At 45.3% G+C, this 20,465-nt stretch overlaps 3 protein-coding genes and 1 pseudogene across 17 annotated transcripts in view; 1 reads left to right on the forward strand and 3 right to left on the reverse strand.

Annotated features, from left to right (window-relative positions):
- The window catches only part of LOC126510073 (H/ACA ribonucleoprotein complex subunit DKC1-like), a 15,457-nt gene extending 7,261 nt beyond the window's left edge, over positions 1 to 8,196 (reverse strand). For 3 of the 4 annotated variants that reach the window (XR_007594316.1, XR_007594317.1, XM_050156398.1), the window contains exon 1: positions 8,046 to 8,196. The gene's annotated coding sequence lies outside the window, so the exon portion shown is untranslated. Of the gene's footprint in view, positions 1 to 6,678; positions 6,791 to 8,045 lie in introns of all 4 variants that reach the window. The other variant, XR_007594318.1, reaches the window with a different exon arrangement.
- A 258-nt stretch (positions 8,197 to 8,454) lies between these two features.
- Positions 8,455 to 20,465, forward strand: part of Usp28 (ubiquitin specific peptidase 28) — a 58,943-nt gene continuing 46,932 nt past the window's right edge. For 3 of the 12 annotated variants that reach the window (XM_050156271.1, XM_050156272.1, XM_050156273.1), the window contains exon 1: positions 8,455 to 8,616. In XM_050156271.1, coding sequence (XP_050012228.1) covers positions 8,560 to 8,616 — 57 coding nt within the window. In that variant the 5' untranslated portion in view covers positions 8,455 to 8,559. Of the gene's footprint in view, positions 8,617 to 20,152; positions 20,278 to 20,465 lie in introns of all 12 variants that reach the window. The other 9 variants (XM_050156278.1, XM_050156279.1, XM_050156280.1 and 6 more) reach the window with 4 other exon arrangements.
- LOC126510014 (28S ribosomal protein S21, mitochondrial-like) lies at positions 13,503 to 14,076 on the reverse strand (annotated as a pseudogene).
- On the reverse strand, positions 17,363 to 17,867 carry LOC126510013 (anaphase-promoting complex subunit 11-like). Its single transcript, XM_050156286.1, has one exon. The coding sequence runs from the start codon at positions 17,770 to 17,772 to the stop codon at positions 17,518 to 17,520; it is 255 nt and encodes an 84-aa protein (XP_050012243.1). The 5' UTR covers positions 17,773 to 17,867; the 3' UTR covers positions 17,363 to 17,517.

Here is a 20,465-nt window from a genome sequence, read left to right on the forward strand (position 1 = left end):
GACTTGATTGGGGGAGGGGGAGGGAAAGGGGAGGCGGCAGTGGGGAAGAGACAGAAATCTTTAATAAATAAATAAATAAAAATTTAAAAAAAATAATAATAAAGGCAATATACAGAAAGCCAACAGACAACATCAAACTAAATGGAGAGAAACTCCCAGTTGTCCCACTGAAATCAGGAACAAGACAAGGTTCTCCACTCTCTATATCTAATCAATATAGTTCTTGAGGTCCTAGCAATAAGACACCAAAAGGAGATCAAGGGGATACATTTTGGAAAAGAAGAAGTCAAACTCCCAATAATTGCTGATGATATGATAGTTTACATAAGCGACCCCCAAAATTTTCCCAAAGAACCTCTACAACTCATAAACACTTTCAGTAATGTAGCAGGATACAAGATTAACTCAAAAAATCAGTTGCCCTCCTGTACACAGATGATAAAAGGGCTGGGGAAGAAATCAGAGAATCAACACCCTTCACAATAGCCACAAATAACATAAAATATCTCGGAGTAACTCTAACTAAACAAGTGACAAGAACTTTAAATTTTTGAAGAAAGAAACTGAAGAAGACACCAGAAAGTGGAAAGATCTCCCATGGTCTCGGGAAGGCAGAATTAACATAGTAAAAATGGTAATCTTACCAAAAGCAATCTACAGATTCAGTGCAATGCCCATCAAAATCCCAGCAAAATTCTTTACAGACCTCCAAAGGACAGTACTCGACTACACATGGAAAAGCAAAAGCCGCAGGATAGCCAAAACAATCCTGTACAATAAAAGAATTTCTGGAGGCATCACAATCCCTGACTTCAAACTCTACTACAGAGCTACAGTACTGAAAACAGCTTGGTATTGGCATAAAAACAGACAGGAGGACCAATGGAACCAAATAGAAGACCCAGATATTAATCCACACATCTTCGAATGCCTGATCTTTGATAAAGAAGCAAAAAATGTCAAATGGAAAAAAGAAAGCATATTTAACAAGTGGTGCTGGCATAACTGGATATCAACATGTAGAAGAATGAAAATAGACCCATATCTATCACCATGCACAAAACTCAAGTCCAAATAAATCAAAGACCTCAACATAAAGCCAGCCACACTGAACCTTACAGAAGAGAAAGTGGGAAGTACACTTGAACACATTGGCACAGGGAACCACTTCCTAAATATAACCCCAGCAGCACAGACACTGAGAGAAACAATTAATAAATGGAACCTCCTGAAACTGAAAAGCTTCTATAAAGCAAAGAACACAGTCAAAAGACAAAATGACAGCCTACGAAATGGAAAAAGATCTTCACTAACCCCACATCAGACAGAGGTCTGAACTCCAAAATATACAAAGACCTCAAGAAATTGGACACCAAAAGATCACATAATCCAATAAAAAAAATGGAGTACAGACCTAAACAGAGAACTCAACTGAGGAATCTAAAATGGCTGAAAGACACTTAAGGAAATGTTCAACATCCTTAGTCAACAGAGAAACGCAAATCAAAACAACTGAGATTCCAGAATGGCCAAGGTCAAAAACACTGATGACAACTTAAGCTGGAGAGGTTGTGGGGTAAAGGGAACACTTCTGCATTCCTGGTGGAAATGCAAGCTAGTACAACCCGTTTGGATTTCAGTGTGGTGATTTCTCAGAAAATTAGGAAACAACCTTCCTCAAGACCCAGTAATACCACTTTTGGGTATAGATCTAAAGGATACTCGATCATGCCACAAGGACATGTACTAAACTATGTTCATAGCAGCTTTGTTTGTCATAGCCAGAACTGGAAACAACCTAAATGCCCCTTGACCAAAATTGAATAAGGAAAATGTCCTACATTTACACAATGGAATACTACACAGCAGAAAAAAATAACATCTTAAATTGTGCAGGAGAATGGATAGAGCTAGAAAACATTATTTTGAATGAGGTACCCCAGACCCAGAAAGACAATTATCACATGTACTCACTCATAGGTGGTTTTTAAACATAAAGCAAAAAAAGCCAGCCTACGAAGCACAATCCCAGAGAACTTGGACAACAATGTGGACACTGAGAGAGACTTACATAGATCTAATCTGCATGGGAAGTAGAGAGTAGAAAAGACAAGATCTCCTGAGTAAATTGGGAGCATGGGGACCTTGGGGGAGGATTGGAGGGGAGAGAAGAGAGACAGGGAGGGGAGCAGAGAAAAACGTATAGCTCAATAAATATCAATTTTTAAATAGCAGATTATCATTTGATGGAAATTTATGCTGGCCATATACAAGTAAGCCTGTTTGTTTTTGTTTGAGCTTCTTGTTTGTAGATGTGGCCACATATGACAGTCACCGTGGGGTTTCACACACATACTAGTGCCTGTTCCCATTGCCCATGACTTCAGAGGCGGTCAAGGCAAGTCCCAGTTGTTTCATGTCTGTGTATGTGCATGTGCGCATGCACACAGGTGCAAGTGTGTTTGTGTGTACAGGTGTGAATATGTGCCTTCCCATGTGTGTTGAAGCCAGAGATCAACATCAGGTCATTCTTGACTTTTTCTTTCCTTTCCTTCTTTTTTCTTGCTTTTAGTCAGACTCTCTAGCCAGTGAGTCCCTGGAGTTTTCCTGCTGCCACCACTGGGAACACACACACACACACACACTCACACAAGAAAGTACTGCTATGCTGCCCAGGCTGAGGCTCTCAAGTGTACAGGCATGTACCACCACACTACTGAGACTCAGGCCTCTATTGAGCTTGTCATGGCTGGGTCCTACATTTCCCCCTTCACAAGTACCAATGACAGGACCCAATTATAGGTCCTGCTTGCCCACAGGTTTAAGGAGATAGCATTGGGACCTAAGAACCAATAATTAGCTACTTCCTGTAGGAATTGCACAATGGCCAGCTCAGTCTCCCTTCGCACTTAGGGCTAATCCAACACCAAAATGGTTCAGCTGAGGTCGTTACCCTATCTTGTAAGTCAATGTCTCCTTCTCTTCAGTCTTGCTTCTCTTCCTTCTCTCTTGACCCCCAAAACACCCCTCAATGGGGTTTCCTTACATGCAGCCCTTTGTTTACTGTTGATAGAAACTGAGGCCAATTGATGCCAATGGTGATCCATGACAGATGTCAAGATGTTGGAGGACCTAAGGTCTGGCTAGCAAGAAGATGCCATCATTGTTAATACTGCCCACACCAAGAAGTAGAACTCTTCCAGCTTTGCTGATGTTGCATTAGAACGTACTAAAGGAAAGAAATGGGTTGCTAGCTAGTGCAATATCTTAGATATTTGAGGTTGTTTGTTGTATTGGTTACTGTTCCTTTGTTCTTCTGTTTCTGCCATTTTGTTTTATTTTAGATAGTCTGGCTTCAAAATTAATAACTGAGGGGGAGCTGGAGAGATGGCTCAGTGGTTAAGTGTACTGACTGCTCTTCCAGAGGACCAGGGTTCAATTCCCAGCACCCACATGGCAGCTCACAACTGTCTGAAGATCCAGTTGCAGGGGATCTGACACCTTCAAACCAATGTACATAAAATAAAGTTAAATAAACCATAAAAAATATTTTTTAAAAATTAATAACTGAGGATGAGTACTGGGATTACAGGAGTGGTCTTTAAAAGACTTTGAGTGTCCTGGCTTATCTTGACTAAAGCTCTGAGAAAAAAATAAGGAAAAACAGAAAATGATTAACCAGAAATTAAATCTATGTGTGAATTCAGAGAGTGTTCAGGGTTGTGGGTCCCTGTAGTCAAAGGTAAATAAAACTGAGAACAGGGATCTCACCAGTGATATAGCTGTGCAGAGAAGTCAATTTCCCAGCAGAAAATGGTTGTTAAGTGCTTGCTCTTTAAATGCCAATTTGGTAAGATCTTCCTTTTAATTAGAATGTTTGATTCATTAATATTTAAAGTAATCATTGACATTAACAGATTCAGATCTCTCATCTTATTATCTGTTTCCCCATTTGGTTTGTTTGTTTGTTTGTTTGTTTGTTTTGAAAGGCGAGATTTCCCTGTGTAACCCTGGCTGTCCTAGAACTCTCTGCAGCCCAGGCTGGCCTCAAACTCACAGAGATCTGCCTGAATCTACCCCCCAGGTGCTGTAATTAAAGGTGTACACCACCACAGCCCAGCCCCAGCTAGCTTCTTACTACTTTTGTTTCTTCTTCCTTTTTTGCTTTGCTTTATTTATTTATTTTTTTAGATAGGTTGACCTCAAACTCAAACACAACTGAGGATGACCTTGAACTTCTGATTCTCCTTTAGTGCTGGCTTACTGGCAAAGCGCGGCCCCCTGTAGGCTATGCTAGAGTTTGAAACCAGGGCTTCTGCATGTATACTAAGCAAACATTCCAGTGTACCTCTGCACTGTTTATATTGGGCTAAGAATCAAGGCTAGGACTTTCTACCTGCTAGGTAAGGCCCCTGCTAAAGGAGCTATATTCTGAAACTCATGCCTTTATTTTACATTTCTATCTTCATTACTTATTAGCTTTTACTTACAGGTTTTGCCTTTTTATTTAGTAGTTATTGAGATTCATATATGCACTCTTTTCCGTTCCCTTTCCTTCTTTTTGGAAGCAGGGTCTTAATAAAGGATGACCTAGTATAAGTAGCCCACCCACACCAGCTTCAAATTTGCAGTAATCCTCATGCCTCTGCATCCTGAGTACTGGGATGGCACCAGCCAGCCATTCTCCACACAGTCTTCTAGTACAGGTGGGTCTGGTTTCTAGTTATCTGTCTTTCTCATTGGCTTCCATTCCTTCCCTCACTCTGTTTTGAAGTCTTGGTTCACAGTTTCTAAAGCCAGAGTAGCCTGGAGGCTTTTCTATCAGAGTTCCAACCACTAGTCATACTGTGACTGCAACCTGCTGTTTCTGAGTAAAGCTACACACACCCTTTGTAGAACTTTGGTTTCTGTTTTGATTTCCTTTTCAAAACTGTGGTTGATCTCTGGAGCCTTTGTTAGCCTCTAGGCAGATACTTTTAGGGGTAAACATCCATGCTTCAGAGGTAGGGTATAGGGAGAGGAAAGACAGCTGCCCCAGTAAAGGGCTGCTTATGGAACCTTCAAAACTGTCATTGTTATTTCAGGTAACAGCCTCCCAAGAAACAAGGAGCCAACTAAAAATAGCTGGTTCATTTGGATTTACTCTTTTTATGAATTATAGGATAAACTTTGCACATTATAATACTAAATTCTCCACCCAGAGGCTTTCCTGTCTGCCTGAGTGTGTGTGTGAGAGAGAGAGGGGGACATAGAATTGTTATTATCACATCTATTCATTTTTTGAGGGGTGTGTGCGATTATGTGTTGTGTGCCACAGCAAGTGTCTGGAGCTCAGAGGACAGCTTGCAGGGGTCAGTGCTCTCCTTCCATCATGAGGGTCTTGGGACTCTAACTCGCTTCCTCAGGCTTGGCAGCAAGAGCCTCTCCACAACTGAGCCATCTCCCCAGACCTCTGCCGTTGTTTTGAACAGGTTATATGAGTTCAATCTGAGCATTCTCAGGAATGTGCTCAATTCTGAACGTGATGATGGATTTTTCCAATATATAATCCAATATGAGGGTGTATATTTTTCTCCAATAAAAGCCTGTTCCTGCCAGGCCGATGGCACAGGCCTGTGATCTCAGCACTGGGAGGCTGGAGCAGTAGGAGCAAGAGAGGAAGGCCAGCCTAGGAATCATAGTGACACATTCTCCTAAGAACAACTCAGTCCATAGAGACCTTTGAACTCCGGAGTCTATCTTTCTTGCTTGCTGCCCTTTGTCCATTCTTTATGGAGATAGGCTTTTGTTTATCTATCCCAGGCTAGCCTGGACTCACTATACAGTTAGTCTTAGTTTTGTCTCAAACTCACATCAATTCTCTTGCCTCAGTCTCCCAAGCACTGGGATATTAGTATGCACCATCACATCCAAGCCTCCTTTCATTCTCAACTCCCCAACTCCCATATTTGGAGACAAGAGTCTTACTGTGTAACTCTGGCTGTTCTGGAGCTCACTACATAAACCAGGCTGGCCTTGAACTCATGAGGATCCATTTGCCTTTGCCTCCTGAGTGCTGGAATTAAAAGCATGGGCCATTATGTTCCACCTCTAATACATGTATAGTCTGTGTTTTAACCATAGTCAACTTTTATCCTCTCTTATCCCACTCCCACTGAACCCCTTCTTTACAACAAGCCTTCCTCCTAATTTCATGTCTTACCATTCTTTCAGTGACATTGTGTGACACTGTTCCTAGGGAAATAAGAACAAGTATCTCCTCACACCAATTAGAGAACTGATGACAGATCAAAGAATACCCAGGTCCAACTTGGCAAACCAATGAGTTTTACTGGGGCTACTTAGAGAAGTGTGGGTGAGGGACACTTATAGGAGCAGAAATAACTCACAAATAAAGCCCATGCCAACGTGGGATACCCTTCTATAAAGCTGGAAACCTTAAACACCGCACAACTTGCAGGCAGCCGGACAGTTGGAGTGGGTCTCTTTCCAGGTAACCAAGCCTCTTCTGGGCTGTTCAGCTATCTGAGAGCACCTCTTAGTAGTTCTTACTGTTTTAAAATGCTTGGGGAGGGAGGAACTGTAGTGATATATTGTTTGTATTTCAATAAGTAAATCTTGCCTGAAGCCCAGAGGCAAAGCTAAAGTCACTAGAGGTCAGGGAATAGAGACACACACCTTTAATCCTAGGATTTGGGAGAGTCGGGTGGATCTCTGTGAGTTCAAGGCCACCCTGGGCTGTGGGCACTGCAGGAACAAACCCAGGCGGTGGATTTGTTTAATCCCAGTCCTAGGGAATTAGACACCTTTAATTCCAGCACTAGAGAGAATATAAAATGGAAGGGGAGAGAGGCTGTCTGCCTAGTTTACGGTCACTCAGCCTTGGTAGAGATCAGACTTCTCTAGTGGCTTGGTTGCTTTGCTATTCTGGTTTTGGGGTTGAACCCCAATTTCTGTCTCTGGGTTTTTGTTATTGGTGCTACAAGGGACCTAGTGGATCTGGTCAAGTGACCTGAAACCTTTGAGTTGTTTACTTCCTGAACTTAAGGAGCTACCTCCAAAATAGGTTTAATTTGGAGGAAATGGCTTCCAAAGAGTGACCCACTGAGCTTTGACAGGATTTCCGAAAGGTGCATGAATACCTAACTGTAGCTCCACCTCAGGGGCTGGAGAGATGACTCCGTGGTTAAAAGCACATACTGCTGTTGCAGAGGCCCTGGGTTTGAGTCCCAGCAACCATATCAGATGGTTTACAACTGTTAAGGCAGCATCTTGTACTGACACCTGCTTTTTTATTTGGTTCTCCAACGGGTGCAGACACTTGAAGCACCCCATCTTTGATCGTGTAAGTCAACCTAACTAATCCTTAATAATTTTATAAAGTCTAATGGTTCTATTCCTCAGAGAGTCCTAACGACGTACCTGGTAAACAAAGGTCCCATTGCCCAAGTCACAGAGGAGTCTAAGGCAGAAGCATAGAAAGTTCAAAGCCAGCGGGGGCAACTTAATGAGACGGTCTCAAAGTAAAACATGGCTAAGCATGAAAGACTTAACATCATACACGACCAGGTGGAGACAAAGGATCAAGAGTTCAAGGCCAGCCTTGGCCACTACAGAGGCTAGTATTAGCCTTGTGAGACCCTGTCTCAAAATTCCAAGCCTAAACCACCAACAATAAAACCCTCCTTCTAAACATTAAGATGGGCGGGGATGTGGCTTAGTGCACTAGGCTCAACTCAGGTTACACATACAGGGAAAACAGAAAATTAGAACATTTGGCCACTCTAAATAGGATTAAGGACACCATGCTGAGCTCTACGAGTCTTCTGGCCCTCTCGGTTGTCTTTGCAGAAATCACTGGAGTCAGCCTAGGTCTCCCTTTGCGTCCCCAAACTAAGAAATGGCTAGAAAGCCTGGTTTGAAAACTCTGACAGCAGAAGGAACCCAGCACCCTTACAGAGCCTATGGGGATCTGGGGCCGGGCGGACGCAGATGCAAGGGTCAGTCAGTGAAGGATGGAGAAAGAAGGAGTCTCGGAGACCTACCTCGTCACCCACTTCCTGGGCACAAAATACGGAAATGGCAACCGCGGGCTACGCCACGCTGACCCGCTAGTCAGTGCCCGGTTGCGGGCACGTGGGCCGGAGCACGCGGAGACGCAAACGGAAGGGGGTGGGCGGGCGTGTGGGTGAGGCCTCCGGCGCGCGATGCGAGCGTAAGCAGAGGGTGTGGGCGGGGCCTCAGGGAGACCACGGGTGTGAGGGTGGAGCGTGTGGGCGGGGCAACCGGCACAAGCTGCAGGAGGGGTGGGAGCCAGCGGGCGGGGGGGGGGTCCTCCTGCGCGCGCCGTGGGCGGAGCCTCGGCCGCGTGCTGCGTGGGGGGGGGGGGAGAGTGTTGGCGGCGGGCTGGTGTGGGCGGGGCCTCCAGCGCGCCTGGGGCGGGGGCGGGACGTGTGGGCGGTGCCTCCCGGTGCTCCCGGGCTTCGGGGGCGGCGGTGGTGGCCGCGGCGACGACGAGGACGACGAGAGTGGGGCTACGCACAGAGGGGCGCCTCGGCCATGACTGCGGAGCTGCAGCAGGACGACGCGGCTGGGGCGGCGGACGGCCATGGCTCGGTGAGCGGCGGGTGAGGGTAGCGGGGCCCGAGCTCCGGCCGAGAGGGGCGCGGCGGGCCAAGCGGGCGCGAGCCGGCGGAGGCCGGGGCCTGGTGGGGTGAGGGCGGGAGCACCCCCCTCGGGCCGCCGGAGACTTGCGAAGCTGGGGTCGCGCGCCGGTGTGAGGTTGCCTGGATGTGTGTGCCAGCTCAGGTTCCAGGTGGGACCCGGTGCGGGACCCGCTGCTGGGGACCCTACCGGGAGGGGTTGCACATGAGGTCGTGGGCATCGGGGTCACCCCGAAGTGTGCGCCCGGCCAGACCCAGCAGCTACAAACTTCCGAAAAGCTCGGCCGCGATGGCTGATTCTGATTCTCAATCAGTTTTATGGCTGTGGCTTCCCGGAGGCTTAAGCGGACTCAAGTTATCTCACTTAAAGCCGGCGTTTATCAACAAAGTGCAAAAAAGACCTGGAGCCTCACTCCTCCCTCTTCCCGCCCCGCTTTCCGTTCATTCCTTCCTTTTCTTTTGGAAACAAATCAGCTTCCCCTATTATCTCATTGATCACTAGATTTTGAAGGAGGCGGAGAGGAACGGCACAGTGAATAAAAAGGCACACCTATTAGGTTCCTAATATTTAAGAAGGTTGAAAAACATTACGAGGGCCTTTTGGCTAAGATGGTGAGGGTTCAAAAACACTGGTTTGGAGAACATTGAAAGACTAACATAATAATGTCTCTTGAAACTTGGGAGGTGGGCAATTTCATATTGTGTTACAAAGTAACACTACATCCTCATCCCTCAGGAACTGCACTTTTAAAAGGCAGAATGGAAAAATCTGTACCAAGTATTTAAATACTGTGCTTTCAAGCGAGAAAATTCATAGACTGTTTAGAATACGAAAGTCGGTGACTGCTAAGAGACCCCTTATATCTTAGTTTTAATTTAATTAATTTAACGTGATGGAGCTCAAGCCTGGGGCCTATCACATGGAGTGGGCAAGAACTACACTCCCAGACAAGGAGTTTAAAATGTAGAAGGCTCTTTAAAATTCATGCAGAAAAAAAGGTATCTTTAAGACTTGGGCTGGGAAATGAAAGTAGGTGGCTGGTTTTTCTGTGATGAGATAAAATTGTATTGCTAGATATTCACTGCTGTCTTTTTGGTTACTGGGGTTCATATTTTTCTGGTTTTTTTTTTTCTGTTTGTTTGTTTGATTTTGCAATGAATAAGTCTACTTGTTTTGGGGACAGTGGCTTAAAAACAGGTGGTGAGATTTGGTTTTGAGACAGTCATATTGATACTATTTTAAGGGAGAGCAAGTCATATTTAAATTTGTTCCGGACTCCGTCAGTCATTTAAGACCGCATGGCTTTTAATCAGTGGCATCTTCGTTTACCTCTGCCACAGTCTGAGTAGTGACCCCTATTTCAGCACTCCTTATTTGAGGGTTTGTATGTGAGGTGTTTGATGAGCATTGTGTATAGTCATAGCTATTTTGGGAAGGCTTGGCACTCCCAGGCTGTGGCTGGCTGCAGTTGCCTGATGCCTGGCGACCTACAGTGATGACATTTACTGGTATTCCCAGAGATTTTGCCCCAGCTGACAGATGATAAGCTTTGAATGCTTGGTAACTGTTGCCTTTTTGCTCAGGCTGGGATAAGGTGCTTGAAGGCACGGGCTGGGATGAAGGAACTTAAAGTGTGGAGCATAACTTTTATATTTCGGGAGAGTATTAATAACTTCTTCCTCTTGGTAAGTTCTATGTAGGATGGATTCTTTTCTTTTGCATTCATGGAGGCATTCTGCCTTCCCTTAAAAGATCTTGAACGGAGTTGAGAGGAACTATCTTCCCCCGGACACTCAGGAGCTATTTAAAACTTAGCATGCTTTCCCTCCCTTCCCCAGCTGGTCATCTGTACAAAGGACAGATAAAACCGTGTATAGGCTCTCCACCATTTTAGTGAGTGAAAAATAGAGTTCTCTGCAAATGTGCTCTGGGATCTGAGTAGACACTCCGAGGTCTCTCTATCCCCTAGATGGTGAGTTAAGAACAGCTTCCTGTATTTTAATCAATTCTCAACTTAGATAAGAACCAGCAGGAAAGTTTACTGTTAGGGTAGGATAAGCAGCTTGATGTCAGTTTGCTTCTTAGGAACCCATCGCCCTTGGCAGCAGCATCTCAGCTTCAGTCCACACATTCCCCTCCCCTTCTCTCCCACCTGGAACCCAGGGCCTTGTGCATTCTAGGCCAGCACTCCATCAGGCAGCCTTTTTGCTTTGTTGCACTTGCTGTCTCTGTCCTTTACTTCATGGTGTTTGTAGTTTTTGAGACCAAGGCTGGCCTGGAACTTGAGGCAGTCATTCTGCCTTGGTCTCTCTGGTGCTGGGTTAGAGATGTGAGCCACTGCACTCAGCTCCTTTTATGTTGTAACCTAGCTCCACCACTCTGCTCTTTCAACCCGGGTCATGCACACACAGAGAGCACTATCCTGAGCACGTTAACAGATAACTCATATCAGGTAGGAGCTGTGTGTTCTGTTTCATCAAAATAACTTTGTGTGTGTGTGTTTTTGAGATTGACTTTCTTGTAGCCCTGACTGACCTCCAAACTTTGTGAGGGAGGATGACCTTGAACTCTTGATGCTCCTGTGTCTTATCTTCTAACTGCTGGGATTATAGGCTTGTGCCACAGAGTCTTGTAATCAGAGAAATTTGAAACAATGCTAACAATACAAGTAACAGCTAACTCACATTCTTTCTCTCCGCCTCCTCCTCCCCCTTTAGCCCAGGCTGGCCTAGAACTCTTAACTGTCCTCCTGAGTTCTGGGATTACAAACTTTTGCCAATCATATCCAGGTCAAAGTTCCAGCCTCCCCCAGTCCCCTACGGGGTTCTCGCTTTCCACCTTGTTTTCCACCCTGCACTCTGAGGGATTCTTTACCTCCCTGCCTTCTGTAGGTGCGAGTGCCGGGATGACAGGGGCTCTTGTTGTGTGTCCAGCTTTTATATGGATTCTTGGGAATCAAACTCAGGCCCTTATGCTTGTGTGGTGAGTGTTTTTACCACTGAGCCATCTCACGCACCCTTAAAAAAAAAGATTGACTTGTTTATTTTTACTTACGTGTGTTAGTATGTGCCTGCGTGTGTTTATGTGTACCATGTCTGTGCAGAGAAAGAGGGTACCAGATCTCTTAGAACTGGAGTTAGAGAGGGTCGTGAGCCAACTGATGTAGGTGCTGAGAACTGAACCCAGATCCTCCTCTGCAGGAGCAGTGAGTGCTCTTAACTCCAAAGCCATCTCCCTAGCTCTCACTTTTTGAGGAGATGACAAGTTTGGTTGTGTTGTTGTTGTTTGTAGCCCAAACTGGATGGCTCCACCATCGTCATGCCTCCTCTTCTGAATTACTGGTGTCTCAGCTGTGCCACCGTATCCCAACCCTTTTGTTTTTTGAGAGCATGCATAGTCCTCACTTTATAGCCCTGGCTTGCCCTGCCTTCTGATGCTGGGATTAAAGGCATATGCCACCACACCCAACCTCCTTATATTCTTATACTTGATGGCTTTTGCTGTTGTTTGCTCTTTCCATGCAGCCCAGGCCAGCCTTGAACTTGGAACAATTTTCCTGCTTCAGTTTCCTGAGTGCTGGAATTGTGTTTTCACTTTCCAGCAACAGAGCATTTTCTGTCAGGGCAGCTTTACTCCAAACTGAGGCTTTTGTTTGCTTTGTTTGAGGTAGTCTCATAGTGTAGCCCTGGCTGGCCTGGAACTTGCTGTGTAGGCCAGAGTGGCCTTGAACTTATAGAGATCTGCTTGTATCTGTCTCCCAAATGTTGGTATTAATAGGAATGTGCCACCATGCTTGTCTCATTTTAGTATCTTTATTTTATTTGTGTGTTTGTGGTGTTGGGATTCAAACCCTGGCTTCCAGCATGCTAGGGCAAGCCTTTTACCCCCACCTCTGTCCCCATTCTCATTCTGTATTTTTCTTCCCTCCTACTGTGTGTGTGTGTTTCTATTTTGAGACAGATTCTTGATATATAGCTTTCGAACCTTTGGTGATCTTCCTACCTCTGCGTCCCAGATACTAGCTAGCACTGCGGCTGTGCCCCACCACACTCAGATCTGTCCCATGGCCTCTCTTTCCCGCCTCTCCTCACCCCTTTTTTCTATTTGCTGTTCGGTTTTGGATTGCTATCCTGTATCCTTGATCTCCTGGCCTTGATCTTCCCACATAGTTGAGGATGCTGAGGATGACTTTGAACTTATGATCCTTTTGCCTCTACCTCCCAAGTACTTGGATTATGGGTGTGTACCACACTTGGATCCCCTTGTTCTTGTAAAACCTTTTCTAGAACTCTTCCAGTGGTTTAAACTTTTAAAAGATTAGTATATTTTTTGTATTATTTTTATGGGGGGGGGAGGGTAGGGAGGAGCATGGGTACCCACGTAGAGGTCAGAAGACAACTTGTAGGAGTTGGTTCTCTCCTTCCAGAGTGGCTGCTAGGGATTGGGCTAGTGGTCAGGAGGTGGTGTACTTATTTCACCAGCTCCACATCTCAGTATTTCGTTTTCTCTAATCCTCAGAGCTTGCTGATATCTAAGAGCTGTCTGATGTTTTGTTCACTCCATTCCCCAGCATCTCATCTCTTATTTCCATGGAAAATTATACTTTCTTTCTTCCCCTTTGTTTCTTAGAGGTAAACTTCCACTCACCAGGGATAGTTTGCACTCCAGGACATATTTGGCAATACTTGGAGGGTTTTCTTTTTACTTAGTGTAGTTTTATTTTATGTATATGTGTGTTTTGCCTGTATGCATGTCTGTGCTCCATGTGTATGGAATATTCACAGAGGCTGGAATTGGGTATCACATCCTCTGGAATTGGAGTTGTAGATAGTTGTAAGCTGCATTGTGGGTGCTGGAATCAAACTTGTTGCTGTGTAAGAGCTGCCAGTGCTTTTAACCACTGAGCCATTGCTCCAGCCCTAGGATATATATTTTTTCTTGTTCACACAAGATTAAGTTTATTGTAAAGAAAGGTAACAGAGATTGGGGTTGGATAAGAACAGTTAGACACCGAACTAAAATGGGCCTTCTATCCACAGATTTTAGCAGCCCAGCCATGGACCTGCCTGGTTCTTTTGCATCAAGAAGTTAATCTTTCAAGCCATTTCCATGTTGTAGATCTCCAGCATGTTTGATAGCTCTCCCGCTGGCGGCAGTGGCAGCAGTGCTTCTCATAGAAGCACAGTTGCTTTATGACTTAAGTAAGCCCATTCGTAGTGAGGATTGTGTTCAGGGTCTGTATACACCTTCCACGTTCCCCTCCTGAAACATCACAGTCCTGGCAATGAACTTCGGGTGTTTAGCCAGGGCCTTGCTTTCACAAACCAAGGCCCGGCGGTGGTAGGGCACGCCTTTAATCCCAGCACTTGGGAGGCAGAGACAGGCGGATCTCTGCGAGTTCCAGGACAGGCTCCAAAGCTACAGAGAAACCTTGTCTCGGGGAAAAAAAAAAAAAGAAAGAAAAAAGAAATCCTCAGATCAAATGGGCTATCCTGTTTCTACAGGTCCTCAGACTGAATGCTCCTGGAGATGTTTTTAAATTGTAGAGAAAGATGCTGAATGGGGAAAAAAAAAAAGAAATAAATAAAAAGGAAAGGAAAGGACATGACTGCTTCTAGGTATAGTAGAGGAAAAAATTTATAGATATATGTGGGAGAGCGTAGTCAGAGGCAGGGATATCTAAAATAGAGTCCAGAGTGGGCATGACCTGACTGAGCTATGAGAGACAGGGAAGGAGACAGGAGAGAGGGAAACCAGGTGCTGCAACCAGGAGGACAAAGGTCCAAAATGCCTGGATCATTGTAGGGAAGAGCCTCTGGGGGAAGGGCAGACCAGCCTCTGGGCTGGAGAGTTCAGGGTGTGCAAGCTATACCCTGTAACGGGTAGGGACTGAGGGATGCTGGGAGAACCTAATGGCCAAGTCCAGTTGATATGTTAAATAGGCACCTCAGCCATTTGTCCCAGACAACCTCCACAAACCTTCATTGTCTTCCCCTGTTATCCATGAGAATCAGCAGCTTCTGCCCACTGGGAATTTAAACATGTAGAAGTTGGGTGCGTGAACTGGCTAGTCCTACTTCCCACCTGTTGTCTGTTCATCTCTGCCCAGCTCTGTCACTGGCCTTGGTTGATAGGTCAGAACACCAGGATGGAGTGTTGATACTGTGGAATCAGTTGTGTTGCAGGTCAGAACCAGCACCTGGGCCTCCACCTTAGACCTGCTAAATCAAAGTCGGCTGTTGATTTTGGAAAGGGGTTCACTCTTATTCTAGGACTGCCAGGAACACATAAAGCCCAGGCTGCCCTCAGACTCACAACAATTCTTCTGTCTCCCGAGTGCTGGTTTACAGGTGTGGGCTACCACACCTGATTCATACAGTTCTAGAGCTCAAACCCAAGGCTTCATTCATTGTGCAAGGCCAGCACTCTACCTTCTTATTCCCCCCCCCCCCCCGCAGGGTGAGGTTGAATGTTTATTTAGGGGGTTATGGGGGGGGGGAGAGAGAGAGAGAGAGAGAGAGAGAGAGAGAGAGAGAGAGAGAGAGAGAGAGAGAAGGGGGGAAGCTGAGAAGTGGGGAGAGAGGCAGAAACGAAGCTGCCTCTCCAAGAGGAAGATGGAAAAAGAGCTAGCACTCTACCTTCTTAGCTGCTACATTCTTAGCCCAAATTCTGCCTTTTGACTCCATCCCTGGGGGACTCATTTGCACATAAAACTTTTAGGAGCTTACGGATAGAATTCCTATTCAGCTATGCATAGGAGCCCTTAATCCTGAGAGCAAAAGCAGCAGCAAACCCTCCAAACACTTCGGCAACAACATCTTCTGCTGCCCCCATGCAGGGGTAGTTTCCAGGCCCATCTGTGTGTTGTTGTTGTCGAAATGAATAGAACCTCATGATTTTATTGGTTTCTTTTATCATCCTCATAACAAAGGCCGCAGAGAAGTAGATCTGCCTCTCCTCTCAGCTCCCTTCCTAGCCAGGTCTCTGCTTTAGCTCTGCCCTCAGGCTCAGAACACTCACGCCTCGGCACAGTCTTCTGGCACTTTTAGTCTTTTTCTAGAAAATAGGCTTAGTCTACCCACTTCCTGTCATCATGCCACTTTCCCTGGTCACACAGAGAAGTACTGTGTCACTGTGGTGCTTGCCACATTCTTAAAGAAAATTGGAAGAGTTTAGAAATGTTGACCATTTTTGCCAGAGTGCCATTGACATTGAAAATCCTTCTTTAAAAGCTTTGCTGAAGCAGGAGGTTTGCTGTGAGTTGGATTCAAGCCTGGGCTACCTGGTAAGTTCCAAGCCAGTATTGATGACAAAGTGAGACCATTTTTCAAAAACCAAATCTTTTTTTTTTTTTCAGTAATAGTATGATCTAAGAGTTAGTGTAAAAAAAAAACTTGGAAAATACGGGTGAGCAGGATTAACTGAAGCTGAGAGGAGACAGGCAGGTTGCTTCCTAGATTCTAAGCAAGGATATAAGAAGTAAGCTTGCTAAAACCACACACAAATATATGTAGAGGGGTTAGGGCTTTTGTTTGTTTGTTTGTTTGTTTTTGAGGTGGGTTTTTTTTTATATTGTTTTGGCTGTACTATAACTAACTCTGTAGACCAGGGTGGTCTTGAACTCACAGAGATTTCCCCTGCCTCTGCTGGAGTTATAAGTGTGTATCATTACCACCCAGCCGGGTCAGGCTTCTTTCTGTCTCACTGTGCAAAAGGGAGCACATCAGTTCCGTGAACCAGGCACTGTATTTAAGGGGAAAGAACTGAGAATGTAGCTCATTGGACTGGTGCTTGTTTAGCATGCAGGAGGTCTTAGGCCAACCCCCAGTAACAGAAGAAACAGCCTTAGGCAGGCCTGGAAGGAAGACTGCTGCAAGCTTGAGGCCAACCTGGGCTAAAAAGATAGGGTTACAAAAACAAGTAACAACAAACCCCAAAAGAAAAAAAAATAAACAAGATTAGATAATGTATTGAATTCAGAGTTTCTTTTCCCAGGTCTAATATTTATTTTAAAAAGTTCTGGCCATGAAGAGACTAGGGAAAGTGGTTTACATATATATTGGGAGTTTTTAGAAAAAAAAATAATTAACTCATGCAAATAATAAGCTCACACTCCAAAACAAATATCAGTTTAAAACATGGTAACGAGGGATCATAAATAAAATAACAATGACAGACCAGATGTGTTGGCACTAGGGAAGCTGAGGCAGAGGGACTGCTGTGAAGTCAGGGCTAGCCTGGGATACAGAAAGCCCTGCCTCAAAAGAAGTAGAAAATAAAATTCTTCTTAAAAACCTCATTTGGGCCAACAAGAGGGCTTGGCAGGTAAAGTGCTTGCTGAGCATCCCTAACTACCTGAGTTCAATCCCGGGAACCCATATGAAGGTGGAAGGACAGAACCAACTGACCTACACACACACACACACACACACACACACACACACACACACACACACACACACCAAGCATGCACAAGTCTTCTTGGCAAGCCTCACAGTCCCCTAGCAGATGCTGATTAGGTGAAACCACTAACTGCCTACAAACTGCTCTCCCAGGTCAGGCTGTCTACAAGCCACTGCCCAACTGACTCTGAACTTGCTGGAGCCCAGATCAGTTCACATGGCCATTTCATGATGAGAGTTTTACAGAAGCTGTGCTTGCCACTTTCATCTCTCTCTTGAGTTTTTTTTTTTTTTTTTCGGGACTTTAATGAGTTTACTTATTGAATAAAAGTGTCAATGATGCGATGAAAAAACGAACAAACAAAAAGACCTCCTTGTTTCAGCCAAAAGGAAGGCATCCTTGTCCCCAGTGCAGAACCAGGGCCCAGCGCTGGCAGAGGGAACACAGGCCTCACTCCTTGAACTTCCACTCTTGGTGACACATGGGGCAGTGCTGCTGCACCTGCTGCGCGTTCAGCCACTTGAGGATGCAGTGCATGTGGAAGCAGTGCGAACACTGTCCCCACACCAGAGGGCAGTCGTCCCCAGGCACCTTACAGTCTGGACAGCAGCCATTAAAAGCCATCTCGCAGATGCCGCAGTTCTCGTCATTGGCTACCCAGAGCCAAGTGGCCACACCGTTCCAGCACTTAATCTTCACCTTCATGGCGGCCGAGCCTGTGACCCGAACTCCGACCCCGCACAGCAGCCCCGACCGCCGGGGTCCGAAGAAGGCACCCCGTCCGCAGACCACTCTCTGAGTTTTTATTAATCGTGCTTCAGAGTAAATCCTTGTCCAGAACACAAACAAACAAAAAAGTAGCCTTTCAACTTTTTGGTTTTTCGAGACAGGGTTTTTCTGTGTAGCTTTGGAGCTTGTCCTGCAACTCTTTTTATAGACCAGGCTGGCCTCGAACCCACAGAGATCTGCATGCCTCTCCCTCTTGAGTGCTGGGATTAAACTTTTTGATGCCCACTTGGTTGTAAAACACTTAAGTTTAAATTGTCATTGAACCTGCTTCTTACCTCTGAAGTCAGGTATGTCTGAAAATAGAGTTTTCAGAGTGAGACATCTAGTAAGTAGTGGTGCTGAGCCTGTAGCAGGCCCTTTTCTCTAGGGTATCAGTGATTTTACTATACACACAAGCAGACTTTAGTTGGACAAAGTGATCACATGGCAGGTTTTCATTTTACTGACCATGGCTGTAGGTGTTTCTTTATTGGCATCTTGCCCTCGCTGTCAAAGTGGATGCTATGGACCTCATTTGTCAGGTGCAAAAGTGTAATGCTTGGGAAGGTTGAGGTTGGTGAGAGAGTCGGTTGCAGTCTGGTCTGGCTTTCCACGTGGAAAGGAAGGTCAGAGTATCAGTCAAGCCAACCTAAAGGAGATTAGGAGTGGTACCAGCAGCATGCTATATTAACTCTAGTAGGCAGTGTAAATTTGAGTGTGCTGGGCAGTAGGGGTACACAATACACCACCATCCCAGCACTCAGGCAAGGCCACCCTGTGCCCCAGAACAGGACTCTGTCCTAATTATTTTCTTTCTTTCTTTCTTTCTTTCTTTCTTTCTTTCTTTCTTTCTTCCTTCCTTCCTTCCTTCCTTCCTTCCTTCCTTCCTTTCTTTCTTTCTTTCTTTCTTTCTTTTTTTTGTTGTTGTTGTTGAGACAGAGTTTCTCTGTAGCTTTGGAGCCTGTCCTAGAACTAGCTCTTGTAGAGTAGGCTGGCTTCGAACTTAGAGATCTGCCTGCCTCTGCCTCCCGAGTGCTGGGATTAAAGGTGTGCACCACACCACCAACACCCGGCTATTTTCTTCTTTTAAAGTCTCCAAATTTTGATTATTCTAAAAGAAAATTCTATATTATTCTGTCACTCCATTTCTCCTGCCCTTAATGTCTGGCAATGCCTGCTGCTTTCTGTCTCTAGATTATCCTGGGTGTTTCATGTCAGTGGACTCATGCAGCAGTTAGCATTTTGTGCATGTTTGTGTTGGGTGTGTATGCTTGCAGGTGTGTGTGTGTGTGTGTGTGTGTGTGTGTGTAGAGGCTCGGTGTGGGCATGTCTTTCTTTGATCACACTCACTTTTATTTTTTCCTGTTAGTATTAGTGTGTGTGTGGGGGGGGGGGGGGTATCTGCACCCTACAGTATACCTGTGAAAGTCAGAGGACAACTTTGTGGAGTTTGTCTGCAAACATTTGACTAAGCCTTGTCCCGTTTTTTGAGATATTCAGGGCATGTTCTACCTCCACATTGTTCCTGCATCATGTCCCTCTCATTACCTCTGGTTTGTTCAGAAGACCCATGACTCAGCTGTAAGGCTGCCTTTCCCTATTCTCAACCCACTTTGAATTAGTTGTTGACTTGTGTTAGATTATCTGTTGAAATACCTTTCCCATGGGCTGGAGGGACGGTTTGGTTAAGAGCACTGGCTGCTCTTCCAAGGATCTACATTCAATTTCCAGCACTCACAAGGCAGTTTACAGCCATCTTTAGCTCCAGTTCCAGCAGGGCTCTTATGCCTTCTTATGCCTACAGTCCTCTGTAAGTGCTGCTTGCACATGGACAACATACATCCAGCCAAAACGCTAATACACGTAAAAATAATAAACAAAATATTTTTTAAAATTTAAATACCTATCTGAGCCAGTGAGATGGCACAGCAAATGCAGGTGCTTGCTGCCACACCTAACAACCTGATCTGAGTTTCAGCCTTGTAACTCACATGGTGGAAGAAGAGAACCAACTCCCACAGTTTGTGCTCATACCTCCATGCATATGTGGCATAGCATTTACACACACACACACACACACAGTGTCTTTGCCCCATGTTCCTTGCTATGGAGCCTGCTTGCTGCCCTTCTGCCATCACATCAAGCCTGAACTCATTCTGCCATTAAGAACCTTCATAACCCAGTGCCATACCAGGAGACACCTAATAATAACATTTTACTGTGCCTAGATTTCTAAAACTGGGCATATAAACCTGATGGCTCATCTTCCTCTATTATTTTGCCCTCATAGTACATTGTTGAATGGTGTTTTTCTTAGGTTTTGTAGGTACGTTCCACACAGCTGAGTGATGGCTTTGTGGTCTTCTTTCTCATATTTGGTTGGGTGTGTACTGAAAGGAATGGAGCATTCTCCTAGATCTTCTGCAGTAAGAAAGAAGCAAGGTATGTAGTATGGTAAACATTCATGCTTACAGGCGTGTGCCTGCCTTCCTTCCTTCCTTCCTTCCTTCCTTCCTTCCTTCCTTCCTTCCTTCCTTCCTTCCTTCCTAGTACAAGCCAGCTAGTTACTGAAACAGGTATATTTCATCCCATTTTGACTTTTTGTTATCGCTGTATGACCTAGCCGAAAT

Source organism: Alexandromys fortis, unplaced genomic scaffold, assembly GCF_014885135.2.
Source record: "Alexandromys fortis isolate MF-2015 unplaced genomic scaffold, M_Fortis_MF-2015_v1.1 scaffold_89, whole genome shotgun sequence".
NCBI lineage: Eukaryota > Metazoa > Chordata > Mammalia > Rodentia > Cricetidae > Alexandromys > Alexandromys fortis.